The sequence below is a fragment of the Schistocerca americana genome, chromosome 2 (assembly GCF_021461395.2).
Source record: "Schistocerca americana isolate TAMUIC-IGC-003095 chromosome 2, iqSchAmer2.1, whole genome shotgun sequence".
In the NCBI taxonomy this organism is placed as follows: domain Eukaryota; kingdom Metazoa; phylum Arthropoda; class Insecta; order Orthoptera; family Acrididae; genus Schistocerca; species Schistocerca americana.
Window position 1 is genome coordinate 356,548,832 of NC_060120.1, and position 15,927 is coordinate 356,564,758.

General features: G+C 39.3%; 1 protein-coding gene across 1 annotated transcript in view; it reads right to left on the reverse strand.

Moving 5' to 3' along the window:
* The window catches only part of LOC124594011 (guanylate cyclase 32E-like), a 491,656-nt gene that overhangs the window by 323,633 nt on the left and 152,096 nt on the right, over positions 1–15,927 (reverse strand). Inside the window, exon 10 of the mRNA XM_047132363.1 lies at positions 1,614–1,725. Coding sequence (XP_046988319.1) covers positions 1,614–1,725 — 112 coding nt within the window. The remainder of the gene's footprint in view (positions 1–1,613; positions 1,726–15,927) is intronic.

Here is a 15,927-nt window from a genome sequence, read left to right on the forward strand (position 1 = left end):
TTCAGAATCTTTTATGGATCTTGATAATCTGTAGATGTATCTGCCTATTTTTCCTATTTAATATTATAAATACTCTTGGTAACTGATTTTATATTCCACTTTCATGTATAGGGAACTGCGTATCGGTAAAGCTGTTGATTATGTTTTCTTCAAAAGTATGTCAGACAAAAATTGACTCACTTTTCTTACCATTTAAGTAGAAGTGAACTTTTAATAGATCTTGTAAGGCTATTTATTTAGATATACACTTTGTGATCAAAAGTATCTGGACACCCCAAAAACGTACGTTTTTCAAATTAGGTGCATTGTGCTGCCACTACTGCCAGGTACTCCATATCAACAACCTCAGTAGTCATTAGACATCATGAGAAAGCAGAATGGGGCACTCCATGGAACTCACGGACTTTGAACGTGGTCAGGTGATTGGAAGTCACTTGTCATACATCTGCATGCAAGATTTCCACTCTCCTAAACATCCCTAGGTCCACTGTTTCCAATGTGATAATGAAGTGGAAACATGAAGGGACACATACAGAACAAAAGCATACTGGCTGACCCCGTCTGTTGACTGACAGACCGCCGACAGTTGAAGAGGGTCATAATGTGTAATAGGCAGACATCTAATCCCGACCACCACACAGGAATCCCAATCTGCAACTGCAAGTACTACAACAGCTAGGCGGGAGGTGAGAAAATTTGGATTTCATGGTTGAGTGGCTGCTCATAAGTCACACATCATGCTAGTAAATGCCAAACAACACCTTGCTTGGTGTAAGGAGCGTAAACATTGGACAATTGAACAATGGAAAAACATTGTGTGGAGTGATGAATCATGGTACACAATGAGGCAGTCCAATGGCAGGGTGTGGGTGTGGTGAATGCCCGGTGAATATCATGTGCCAGCATGTGTAGTGCCAACAATAGAATTCGGTGGTGTTATGATGTGGTCATGTTTTTCAAGGAGGGGGCTTGCACCCATTGTCGTTTTGCATGGCACTATCACAGCACAGGCCTACATTGATGTTTTAAGCACCTTCTTGCTTCCCACTACTGAAGAGCAATTTGGGGATGGCGACTGCATCTTTCAACACAACTGAGCACCTGTTCATAATGCACGGCCAGTGGCAGAGTGGTTACACGACAATAACACTGGACTGGCCTGCACAGAGTCCTGACCTAAATCCTATAGAACACCTCTGGGGTGTTTTGGAACACCTACTTCATGCCAGGCATTACCGACCGACATCGATACCTCTCCTCAGTGCAGCACTCCGTGAAGAATGGGCTGCCATTCTCCAAGAAACCTTCCAGCACCTGATTGAACATATGCCTGCAAGAGTGGAAGCCATCATCGAGGCTAATGGTGGGCCAACACCATATTGAATTCCAGCATTACTGATGGAGGATGCCGTGAACTTGTAAGTCACTTTCAGCAAGGTGTCCGGATGCTTTTGATCACATAGTGTATCTAGTATTTTCATAGAGATAAACAGTATATATTAAACATGAGACAGTGTTCTCAAGCAGGGAGCCATAGGTTAGTTTATGTAATTTAGTAACTGGTTTAAATTTAATGAACACCTGATCAGGGAATGTATAACATTATGACACACCATACTTCTGTTTCCACCTGATGATTCTGCAGACTCCGTGGGTATTATAGTGACATCTTTCATGTCTATCTTCCACAGCAAGCATGCAAGCTTGTGTTCATATCTGTAGTGCCTGCAACAATAAGTTTTCATAGTATTCAAGAGTTAGTAATATCGGACTGTACATATAACTATATATTACAGTAATTATTTTTACAAACACATTAGTAACCTTAATTACACTAACACATATTACACCATGAAACAAAATTGATACTATTTCAGTACTGACATTATAAAATTATTTCCCTTTTAAACTTGACTTATTTTTGTTCAAGATATTGAAAATGCAACAGAAACAATTTTCATGTTTACACTACAAACACAGAAAATAGGTCATTATTGTGTGTTCCATTAGCACTAAATTCATTAGACATGATGAATATGCTTAATTTTGCTCAGCTGGAGCAGGGAACTGGGTGCAGCTACTATCAAGAAATAATCTTGATATTTACCTGAAGTGATATAGGGAAACTGTGAAAACTTAAATCAGAATGACTGGATAGTGATTTGAATTCAAGACCTCCAAAATATGAGCAACTTACATACAATATACACATATGCAAACAACCCCAACTTACCAGTTATCATAACAGCCATGGAAGGGATAAAAGTAATAGGTACACAATACAGACAATGGCAGTGAATATTAAGTCTTGTGGATATAACACTGCTATACTGGAAGTTATACATAACATAGAGCAAAGAAATAAGCATGAGGCAATTCCTGAATGGAGTAATAGTTAAAATAAGGGAAAGGTAACCACTCTCCCATAAGTCTTGCCAAGGCCACAAGAGTGTGCATTTGGATGTACTTGTGGTTCGATGTGTGAATGTGTACTTTTGCTACAAAGGTAGCAAGAGCAAAAAAGGTACTGTGATGCTGTTTTCTGTTGTTTGTTTCTGTGCCTCATGCACCATTTCACTATAGGTGAGTGGTTGGGTTTCCCTTATTTTATAAATATTCATGGGAGATTGTGGAATGTACAAGTGAGACATAAAATGATGAATCAGAGTGTGAAGTGTATTTGACTTGTAATCATGTATGATTTTCTCCTTCCACTGTTACTCTTTAAAAACACTGGGGAGCCATCCTAACCTATGGGCACTATATCCTCATCCATAGGACAGGGAGATTGATGGGAGCTATGACCTACATGCACATACCTCAATCATTGGTGCAATATGTGTGCCACAAAAGGAGGTCAGGTGGCCTGGAGAAGCCACACAAACACTCTCATGTTTGTGGAGTGTACCTCAAAGAATTGGTTGGAGCAAATTGCACATTTACATTATGAGATGAACAGAAAGATGCACATGATAAGACTACAAGTTCCTGTACAGTTTGCTAATGAGAAACAATGGCATATATTGTATACTGTGCTTATCTCTGGATCACCTGATGACCAGGCATACACATGTGACAGTGGCTTCTGTACAACAAAGTGAAGAGGTGGTCCTGGATGGTATGGCTACTCCCAGGTGTTGTCATCTAGCATTTAATTGGCAAGAGGTATGCAGCACTGAGTCCTACGTACCTGACATAACAATTTACAACAGTCAATGGTGATCACTGTCATCAATTGCTGCCCTTAGCATCTGACACATGCAGGTGCCTCTCCAGTCATCTGGAATTCTTTCTTCCTGAAAGATCTGTTGCTTAAAATCCCACAGTATGTCCAACCCTTCTTCACTTAGACACTCAAACTACAACAGAGATTTCATCAGGACCCGGGACTTTTCCACTTTTCACGTTTTTAAAATCTGCTAAGGTTCTTCTCTGGTTATACCTACAATCATGTTCTGGAAGGCATTATCAGAGACTGACCGTGGATTTTCCTCATTGAGCAGATGTTCAAAGAATTTCTCCCATCTTTTCTTACTACTGCTGTTCTCTTGGAGTATCATTGCCTCCTCATTCTTTGTTTGTCTAATATGTGTGAAATCTTCTATTGTCTTGTCTTGTGCTCTGTCTATCCTAAAAATCTAGGCACCCACTTTCTTTGTCTCTAGTACCCCAGAAAACCTATTCCATGGAGTTACCTTTGCTTTTGACTCACCCCTTTTAGCAGTTTTATTTGCCTATCTGTAACTATCTCTAACTTTTCTGAGCTTTTTGGCTACAATATAGCAGGTCAGCAACTGGAAGCAGTTAATTCCATAAGTTATCTGGGAGTACACATTAGGAGTGATTTAAAATGGAATGATCATATAAAGTTAATCGGTGGTAAAGCAGATGCCAGACAGATTCACTGGAAGAATCCTAAGGAAATGCAGTCTGAAAACAAAGGAAGTAGGTTACAGTACGCTTGTTAACCCACTGCTTGAATTCTGCTCAGCAGTGTGGGATCCGTACCAGATAGGATTGATAGAAGAGATCGAGAAGATCCAACGGAGAGCAGCACGCTACATTACAGGATCATTTAGTAATCGCGAAAGCATTACTGAGATGATAGATAAACTCCAGTGGAAGACTCTGCAGGAGAGACGCTCAGTAGCTCAGTACAGGCTTTTGTTGAAGTTTCAAGAACATACCTTCACCGAGGAGTTAAGCAGTATATTGCTCCCTCCTACGTATATCTCACAAAGAGACCATGAGGATAAAATCAGAGAGATTAGAGCCCACACAGAGTCATACCGACAATCCTTCTTTCCATGAACAATACAAGACTGGAAGACTACATGGGTTGTAAGATGGCGGCGCGTGTAGACGTACTAATAAACCGATCCGCGGAAAATTACAAGTTATTAAATCCTATGTGTGTAAAATGCAGTAAGAAGGTGAAATATGGTGCTAAATTATGTTCGTGGTCACAGAAATGGATCCATCGTCAATGTTTAAATGTCGTAGAGGAAAAAAACATGACCTGTGACTGTGGAAATGTGCACTGTAGCTATCGTCATATCGTGTGTTTACAAACGGAATGCGAAGAAGAATGCACGACTTCTTCATTAAAATATGATCTTATGTTAGCTAAACTATATGTAGAGAAGCTTGAATCAGTGATAGATAGTGTACAGAAGCTGGAAGAAGTGATAGACCATTCAAAGGGTAGTGAAACGGTTGTAAACGAACAAAATGGTAACTTTATTAGGCCTAAAAAGTTTTGTCATGTTAATCGTAACGAACACAACTTTCGTCTCCCACAAGCAAATAAGTTTGAATTTTTAACGTGTGATGAATATGAAATATGTGAAAAGAGCCAAAGAAGGAAGTACTTTCATCAAATGCAGCGACCACAAATCATTTCAGTAGGCCTACGAAGTCCTGTAATAACAAGAAAGGAAATACCAGAAAATACATGGAACATACTTATCGTGCAAACAAGATATCTACCAATACAGGTAAGAAGAAAAAAGAAGATATTTTCATACTTTCATACAGTCATGGAAAGGGCTTAGCCGACATTTTGTGTAACATGCAAACTATATTCAAGGTTAGTGGAATAACGAAACCGGGTGCCCCTTTGCGCGAAGTTTTAAAAGACTGTGAACATTCTTTGAAGCTTGGAAGCAACTGTCTAATAATAGGTGGTGCTAATGATGTTTATAGGAACGAGGGCAAACTCGCCACAAGAGCTCTAAGAAGTACATTACAGAAAATTACAGATTTTAACTTCTTCATTGCCAGTATCCCACAAAGACATGATCTTATAGAAGAATCCTGTGTCAACAAAGAAATCACAGTTACTAATAGGAAATTTGAGAAAATCTGCCGAAGCCTCCCAAATGCCACATATGTGGACGTACCATCCGCAGAGAGAAGTCATTTTACAAGGCATGGGCTTCACAGAAATAAACTCGGAAAATCATTCATTAGTCGAGAAATCCTTAATGCAGTGAAGGCAGTTAAGGACAAGAATAGCACGACCATACCACTTCCACCACCAAACACAGCAACTGAAAATTTCCAACAAGAAAATGAAACTGAATCACTGACAACAGGTCCAGCACTAGAATCTCCACTTTCGTCAAAAACAGCTGAGATAAATGATTCAACTAGGACAGAAGTTTCCAAAGCAGCTTCAGCAGAAGCAGCTACATACTACGCAACTGCATCATTAACAAGAAAAAATACGCCTGATGTGCCAACAGCCAATGACGTTTCATCACTATTGGCCACTCCTCAGTCTTCAACAGTGAAAGACTTTTCACCAGCTTCACCATCATCAGCAGTAACAGAAGCAAACAGAAGAAGCACAAGAACCAGGAAACTTTCAACTCTGCAGGATTTTTGGTACCCGGCCTCAGTTACAAGACTAACATAAGGCAGATACCTTCAGATACACCAACTTCCAAGTCAAACCGGCAACAGACTCACCTCCACTGTCATCAACAGAAGAATAACCATGCCACCAGCTCATCTGAAGGATTTTTTAGCATCAGGTCTAAAGGGAAAGGCGCCACCAAGATAAGTGAAAACAAATGCCTAACAGTGTTTCACCAAAACATTCAAGCCATAAAGAACAAAAAACAACAGCTAGAAGTAGAATTGGAAAAACTTGATAGCCAAATTTTGTGTATCACTGAACACTGGTGCAAAGGGAAGCAAATTGAACACATTGCATTAGCCTCATTCGACCTTGCATGTTACTATATCAGAATCTCAATGAATGGTGGAGGTTCATGTATCTATGTAAAAAAAGGTATGTCATTTAAAGTAAGATATGATCTTTTAGATCTAGGTGAGGACAAACATTTCGAACTTTCCGCTGTTGAAATAATAGGACCTGGCATAGCAAAAAAATTAGTCATATTTTGTGTGTACCGCTCTCCTAGTGGAGACATTGATATATTCTTCTCAAAACTGAATCAAAGCTTAGACAAGGTTTCTGGACCAAAAGCAAATGTAATTATCTGTGGTGACTTAAACATTAATATGATGAAGCCTGATAAGGCTAGCAACATATATGTGAATATTCTAAGCTGTTATGGAATATCCTCCCTTGTTAATTGTCCACCTAGAATAACGAAAGAATCCTCCTCATCTATAGATCATGTAGCTACAGATATTGATAGTAAAAAATGTCATATTGTTGTCCAAAACCTGGGCCTAGCAGACCACCTCTGCCAGATCTTAAAAACTAACATTCATGTAGAAACTCCTCCTAAACTTTGTACATACAAAAGAATGTTTTCCAAATCAGCCCTGCATCAGTTTAAATCCCAGCTAGAATATGAAGATTGGAGGGCAGTCTATGCAGAAACCAACGCAAATCAGAAATTTATCAAGTTCATGTCAATTTTTAAACTCAGATTTGAAGAGATGTTTCCCAAAACTCTTTATCAAATTAAAACTTCAAAGAGAAATCAGTGGGTGACTACAGGTATCAAAAAATCCTCAGAAACTCTTAGATATCTCAACTCCATAAAAAATAATCAATCTAACCCAGAAGTTCTGCAATCCTACAAAAAGTACAGGAAAATTTACAGAAAGGTGTTGCTAGCCGCAAAAAAACTTTCAAACAACAAAATATTACTTGAAGCTGAAAACAAGAGCAAAGCAGCCTGGAACATCGTCAAACAGGAAACATCTAACTCTGCTAAAAAGGACCTCAATTCACATATTAAAAACAAACCCTAAAAAATTAGCTGATTTTGTAAACTCATATTTCAGTAGTATTGCAAAAAAATTACAGCAGAAATTTCCAGATACGTATGATTTACCTACTCAGAACCGGCCAACAAACTCAATGGTGCTCTTGCCAACTACAGAAAGGGAAGTGGCACTAGTAGTACACCAACTAAAAAATATAACTTCAGTAGGACTTGATGAAATCCCAGTCTGCGTAATTAAAGGTTGTATAGACTCCATAAAGGGCCCATTAACAGACATAATTAATGAATCTTTCGAATCTGGATACTTTCCGGAGTACCTAAAACAAGCAAAAGTTATACCTATCCTTAAAAACGGAGATGTGGAAAATGTAGAGAACTACAGGCCGATCTCTATACTGTCTATCATTTCTAAAATAATAGAAATACTAGTCAAAAAGAGACTGCTAAATTATCTGAATAAATATAATCTTCTTTCCAATGACCAATTTGGTTTTAGGCCCGGAAAAGGCACACAATATGCTATAGCACAGTTCACTAAAGTAATTTTAGAAGCACTGGACAAAGGAGAAAATGTAAGTGGTATCTTTTTAGACTTGTCCAAGGCCTTTGATACAGTTGACCACAAAATCTTACTTCATAAATTAGGGCAAATAGGAATAAGAGGTGTGACAAAGAAGTGGTTCAAATCATACTTGGAAAACAGAGTTCAACGAGTTGAGATATCACAAGTTTCAAACAATTCCCTTATAAAACACCTGTCTGACCCAGAAAATGTGAATATAGGCGTCCCACAGGGAAGTGTATTAGGCCCAATATTGTTTCTTATATACATTAACGACTTCCCACAAAGTATCAGACATGGCGAAAAAATACTTTTTGCTGATGACAGCAACATAGTAATAACAGGTGAAAATCCAACACAACTGTCAGAAAGAGCAAACGAGGCTCTAAATGATGTCCATAACTGGTCATTAAAAAATAAAGTAACCCTAAATGTAAAGAAAACTAACTATATTAACTTCCAATTGAACAAAAAACACAATGCCACTAGAATAAAAGTTAATAATAATGAATTAGAATGTGTAACAAGTACCAAATTCTTAGGGATGAATGTAGACAGCCAACTGAAATGGACGAACCATGTCAACATTTTGGCAAAGAAATTATCCACAGCATGCTATGCTCTTAGAATCCTTGCACCGGTATGCAATAATACCTGTCTTAAAATAACATATTACGGATATCTACACTCGGTCCTCAGCTATGGGATCATGTTTTGGGGAACAAGTGCCAGTAACATACAAACTGTGTTCAAAGTACAAAAAAGAGCCATAAGGATAATAACAAATAGCAACAACAGGGCCCACTGTCTAGAATTATTTAGAAAGCTAGGAATTCTAACTGTTTCTTGTGAGTATATCTTTCAGAACATAATGTTCATTAAGAAAAATCTCAACGTGTACAACACAAACAGCTTAATACATGACCATGAAATAAGAGCTTGTAACCACCTCCATCTAGATAGAAAGAACAAGGCAAAGACGCAAAAAAGTATATTTTACAATGGTATAAAACTGTACAACAAATTACCACAAGAAATTAAAGAAATAAATGAGCCCCTCACTTTCAGACAAAAGCTTAAAACCTTTTTAGTAAGTAAAAGTTGTTATACTGTAAAAGAATATTTAACATAGATGTAGATTATTAGCAACGTATGACATTATCACCAAAATATTATGTAATTATAAATATGTGTATGACTAGTTATAAAAACTACACAAAATATGAGAAACCTGTTTAAAAATATGAGAAACCGTTTAATTGTAAATGTAAATGTGTGCTCATGTGTTGTAATCTGACGACATCCATACAATATTTATTGTTCCATGGATGAATAAATATATAAATATATAAATAAATAAAAATAGAAGGGAGATAGAGGTACTCAAGGTACCCTCCGCCACACACCGTCAGGTGGCTTGTGGAGTATGGATGTAGATGTAGACCTTTCTGCCTTATTTCTCTATTGTGCCTCATTGCTCCACCAGCATGTCTCTCTGTATACAGGGGTTCTTTTACCAAACCGAGCAGGGTGGCACAGTAATTAGCATAGTGGACTTCCATTTGGGAGGCTGACAGTTCAAATCTGCAGCCAGGCATCCAGATTTTGGTTTTTATTGATTTCTGTAATACACTACTAGCTACTATTGGGATCGTTCCTTTGAAAGGGCATGGCCTATTTCCTTCCCCATCCTTGAAACAGTCCAAATTTATGCTCAGTCTCTAATGACCTTGATGCTGAGAGCCCACTGAACCTTCATCTTTCTTCCTTCCTTTACCCAATGTTTTTCCAAGTATCTCTTCAACTACTTTCCCAATAGCACCAACATTTATATCTCACCACTTCCGTACTTCTGGCACTGGTAATAACTCTTGCAGAACCTTCACTCTGAACTTGCTTTTTACTCCAGGTACTTCAGTCTCCATTATGTGTTGTATATTAATGACCTTGCAGACAAAATTAATATTAAAATCTGTCTTTTTGCAGATGGTGCAGTTATCTATAATTAAGTACTATCTGAGACAAGCTGCATAAATCAGATCTTGATAAGATTTCAGAGATTGGCAACTTGCTCTAAATGTTCAGAAATGTAAAATCGTGCATTTCACCAAAAAGTGTAGTATCCTATGACAAAATATCAATGAGTCACAGTTGTAATTGGCCAATTTATATAAATACCAGGGTGTAACACTTTGCAGGAATATGAAATGGAATTATCCTATAGGTTCAGACATCCGGGCAAAGCAGGTGGTAGATTTGTGTGACCCATCCTAGAGTATTGCTGAAGAGTATGGGCCCCATAGGACTTACAGGGGATATTGAACATATACAGGGAATGGCAGCATGAATGGCCACAGATTTGTTTAATCTGTGGGAGAGTGTCACAGAGATACTGAAGGATCTGAACTGGCACACTCTTGAAGACAGATGTAGACTATCCTGAGATACAAACTTCCTGGCAGATTAAAACTAAATACCAGACTGAGACTCAAACTCTGGATCTTTGCCTCTGCTGCAGAGTGAAAATCTTATTCTGGAAATATCCTGAGAAAGTCTATTAATGAAGTTTCAAGAACCGACTTTTAATGAGTACTCTAGAGATATACTACAACCCTCTATGTATCGCTCACATAGGGATCGTCAGGATAAGATTAGAATAATTATTGCAGGCAAAGAGGCATTCAAACAATCATTCTTCCCGTGCTCCGTATGTGAATGGAACAGCAAGAAACCCAGATAACTGGTACAATGGGATGTACCCTCTGCCATGCACCTCACAGTGGTTTGCAGATTGTGGATGTAGATTTTTGGAACAGTTTGTTTTGTTCTTCTATTCATTCATATATTCTTCATGCACTATCTAATCAAAAGTATCTGGGCATTTCTTAATGGATACTTACATGGGGCAAGTCCACTTTCACCTTTATGATGGCTTGAACTCAGGAGACACTTTAAATGAGCTGCCTGAATATCTGTGGAGGAATGGCAGCCCATTATGCCTCAAGAGGCAAAACAAGAGAAGGCGGTGATGTGGGATGCTAGAGTCTGGAGTGAAGTCAATTTTCTAACTCATCCCAAAAGAGTTCCATTGGGTTCAAGTGAGGACTCTAGACAGGCCAGCCCATTTCAAGAATGTTATTGTTCACAAACCATTGTCTCGCAACCAAGTACACTGTCACTCCATACAGACAATCATTACCTCTGAACTGGGCCTTTATTGTGTACAACCACTGTAAAACATGTTTGTATCTTCCATACTTAGCATTTTATTAAACAATGGAAAATCCAGGATGAAATGTAGCAAAATTATGAAAAGGAAAGTTGCTAATCACCATATAGCGGAGATGCTGAGTCACAGATAGGCACAACAAAAAGACTTTCACAACATAAGCTTTCGGCCAACAAGGCCTTCGTTAAAAACAGACAACAGGCAGACACACACGCATGCACACAAACACACACTCTCACACACACACACACACACACACACACACACACACACACACACACACAAACACACATCCATGATTGCGGACTCTGGCAGCTGAAGCCGCAATGCCACACTGGCAGTACGACTTCAGCTGACAGAGGTTGCAGTCATGTGTGAATGAGTTGCATTAGCGTGTGTTTATGTATGTGTGTGTGTCGTCTATTTTCGACAAAGGCCTTGTTGGCCAAAAATTTATACTACGACAGTCTTTCTGTTGTGCCTATCTGCGACTCAGCATCTCCACTATATGGTGAGTAGCAGCTTTCCTTTTCATAATATTGTAGCATTTTATTAAGTCCAATAAGTGGACTATGCCCTACTCACGAAAAACAATCCAATACCATAATACCATCTCCTCTGTATTTCACTGTTGGTTCTACACATAATTCCAAACATTCTCTTGGCATTTGCAAACCCACACCCTTTCATTGGGCTGCCACAGAGTATAATGTAATTCATCACTCCAAATCACTAATTTCCAGTCATCCACTGTCCATAGGTGTCACTCTTTAGGTTACCTCAAGTGATACTTAGCATTGGCTACGGAAATGTGTGGCTTTTGAGGAGCTGCTCAACCATTCTAGCCCATTCTTTTTAACTTACTACACACAGTCACTGCAGTATCTGGATTGCTGGTAGCACTGTGGTACTCATGAGTGATTTCTTCCACTGATTTCATACAAATTTTTACAGCCACTCTTTGTAATGCCCAATGGTCACTGTCAGTTCACGAGGTCTGCCTGGTCTTACTGTGGTTGTTCCTACAAATTTCCACTTCACAATCACATCAACATTCAATCTGAACTTCTTTAGAAGGGTTGAACTGTCCCTAATGGATCTGTTACTCATGTGATATCCAATGATTAGCCAACAATCAAAGTCACTGCACTCTTCTGATGGACTCATTCTGCTGTTACTGCTTCTCTCCACAACAGAATACTCACCACCTTCTCTTATATTGGTGGGTCCATATCTTGTGACAATCAGTAGTCTTTTGCACATTACATATTGGTTCCCAATATTTCTGATCGGACTGTGTATGTGTCTATAAAATATAACTTCACGGTGTATAAAATTATGAGATTCTTTTCGACACTGTACACTTTGTGACTATCTTATATGAGGTGAACTGTGAAGGTGGTCTTCCTTCCCATGCTTTCTCTCTTTAATTCTGTGTGTTCCATCTATAGTGTTTTAAAATTCCTCACCGTTTGCCTTCCATTAACTTAATATACAACTGCAGGATAACAGCACACTTGATACATGGAGAAGCTAATAGTTGGTATGTTTGTTGACATCCCAGTTACATGACATGCCAATCTATCCCAGTTGCCATGTGGCAGTAACAATCTCTGTCCAGTCTAGTTGCTGTGTGCGTGTGTGTGTGTGTGTGTGTGTGTGTGTGTGTGTGTGTGTGTGTGTGTGTCTGCAGGCACGTGTATGTGTGTTTCGAGAGGGTGGGTGAAAGAGATGGAGAAAAGAGGGTGGAGGCAAGGGAGAGGGAGATGAGGCAGGGGAGATTGGTGACGGTGGGAAAGAGACGAGGATAGTGGTAGTGGGAAAGAGAGAGTGGCTGTGGTGAAGAGAGATGACGAACAGAGGTGGGGAGGGAAAGAGAATGGAAGATGGAAAAAGGGTTATATAGTTAGGGATAAAGGTGAGAGAGGGGGGAAAGGAGAGAGAGAGAGAGAGAGGGGGGAGGAAGAAGAGAGAGGAAGGGGAGAGAGGGGTGGGTGACAACTGTGGGGAGAGCCAGGGTTGAAGGGATAGGGGGGAGAGAGCATTTAGTGACAGTTTAATAATACAGGTGAGTATTTACAAATGGCAGAGTTTGTTGTATCATCCTCACATATGAGGGTTGGAACTTTAATAGTGGCGACTATTTATTTACAGCTTGTACAAAATAGATAGGTGTTTTGCGAGTTTTACTGACCTTCAAAGTAGTCAACAGCATTGTGTATACCCCATTGCCAGTGATGTGGAAGTTGTAGGATACTCTTAGCAGTGCCAGTTGTGTTGACAGTTTGAGCAGCATGGTCTATTGCCTGATGAATTTGTAGCAGTTCTGAAGTGAATGCCATGAAATGTTTCCTTCAGTTTAGAAATTGGGTTGAACTCACGAGTCAGGGAGTGCAGTGGGTGGTATAGCACTTAGCAGCCCCATCAGTCAAACAAATCAGTAACAGCTTGCACTGTACGTGCTTGAGCATTGTCCAATAAAATGATGGTCAGGTCCTACAGAAAGTGTCATCACTTCTGTCTCTAAGCTGGTCGTAGGCTGTGTTCCAAAAATGAACAGCACAGAGACAGAAGTGATGACACTTTCTGCAGGACCTGACCATCATTTTGCAGGACAATCCTCAAGCACATACAGTGCAAGCTGTTACTGATTTTTTGGACTGATGGGGCAGCTAAGCGTTATACCACCTACTGCACTCCCCTGACTTAAGTCCTCATAAGTTCAACTCAATTTCTAAACTGAAGGAAACACTTCATGGCATTCACTTCAGAACTGTTACAAATTCAACGGGCAATAGACCGCGCCATTCAAACTGTCAACACAACTGGCACTGCTAAGAGTATCCTACAAATTCCACATTGCTGGCAATGGGTTATACACAATGCTGTTGACTACTTTGAAGGTCAGTAAAACTTTGAAACATGGATCTCTTTTGTACGAGCTGCAAATAAATAGTTACTACTATTAAAGTTCCAACCCTCGTACATATGAGGTAGTCAACATTAGAATGTTTGTGGCAAGAAACTATTTTGTGCAAATGATTGACAGTCCTCACCAGGCAGTTTAAAGTAATATTCATCCAATCCTTGTGAGCAAAATATTTCCACTAAGCCATTCTTTTACTGAGGAGAGAGGTGCAAAGTAAATATAATTACAGTTCAAACAGCTATTAGTGAAAAAAAGACACTGCACTGATGTTAGTAGTTCCTTCTGATAAATGATATCAGTGCTATTGCTTCAGTTTTCACATCCCATATCCTGATCATGAACAGCAGTACTCTGTTGTGCAAGCATTCATGGTAGCCACTTTGGGGCCCTCCTTTCCCCAAAATGTCTTGTGAATGTTGATGACATACGAGGTCTGTTCAAAAAATTCCAGAACATTCGTAATTTCACACCAGTCTATATCTACATCTATACTCTGCACACAATTTTGAGGTACGTGGCAGAGGGTACGACCCATTGTACCAGTTAGCAGGGTTTTCCCTATTCCATTCACATATGGGGGGGAAGAATGATTGTTTGAATGCCTCTGTGCATGCAGGAATTATTCTAAACATATCCTTGCAATCCCTATGTGAGTGACACATAGGGGGTTTTGGTACATCCCTAGAGCAATCTTTAAAGCCAGTTCTTGAAACTTTGTTAACAGACTTCCTCAGAATAATTTATGCCTGTCTTCAAGAGTCTACCATTTCAGTTCCTTCAGTATGTCTGTTACACTCTCCCATGGATTAAACAAACCTGAGACCATTTGTGCTGCCCTTCTCTGAATATGTTCAATATTTCCTGTAAGTACTATCTGGTACAGGTCCCACACACTTCAGCAATATTCTAGGATGGGTGGCATGAGTGATTTGTAACCAATCTCTTTTGTAGGCTGACTGTAGTTCCCCAGTAGTCTATCCATAAACTTAAGGCTACCACCTGCTCTACCCTTGACTGAACCTATGCGATAATTCTATTTCATATTCCTACCAAGTGTTACAACCAGGTATTTGTAAGAGTTGGCCGATTCCAGCAGTGACTCACTGATATTATAGTCATAGGATACTACGTTTTTTCGTATTGTGAAGTGCACAATATTACATTTCTGAACATTTAGAGCAAGTTGACAATCTCTGCACCACTTTGAAATCTTATCAAGATCTGACTGATTATTTATGTAGCTTCTCTCAGCCACTACTTCATTATAGATAACTGCATCATCTGCAAAATGCCTGAATTACTATTAATATTGTCTACAACATGAACCAGCAAGGATGCCACCACACTTCCCTGGGGCACAACTGAAGTTACATCTTCATCTGATGATGACTGTCCATCCAAGATAAAATACTGTGTCCTCCCTATTAAAAAGTCCTCAATCCAGTAACCAATTTCACTTGATACCCTGTATGATCATACTTTTGTCAATAAGCTTTTTGGAAATCAAGAAACACTGCACCTACCTGACTGCCTTGATCCAAAGCTTTCAGTACATCATGTGAGAAAAGTGTGGGTTGGGTTTCGTATGATCCATGTTTTCAAAAACCATGCTGGATGGTACAGAGAAGGTTACTCTGTTCAAGATACCTCATTATCTTTGACCTCAGTATATGTTCTAAGATTCTACAACAAACTGATGTCAAGGATACTGGACAGTATTTTTGTGGATCACTTTAACTACCTTCTTGTAGATGAGTATGACCTGTGCCTTTTTCCAAGAACTGGGCACAGTTTTTTGTTCAAAGGATCTGCAATAGATTATAGTGAGAAAAGGAGCTACCTCAGCTGCAAATTCAGTATAGAATCTGATAGGGACTCCATTGGGGCCAGGAGCTTTGTTCAGTTGTAATGATTTCAGCTTTTTCTCAACACCACTGACACTAGTACTCATTCTATTTCTCAATACCACTGACACTAATATTTATTTCATTCATCT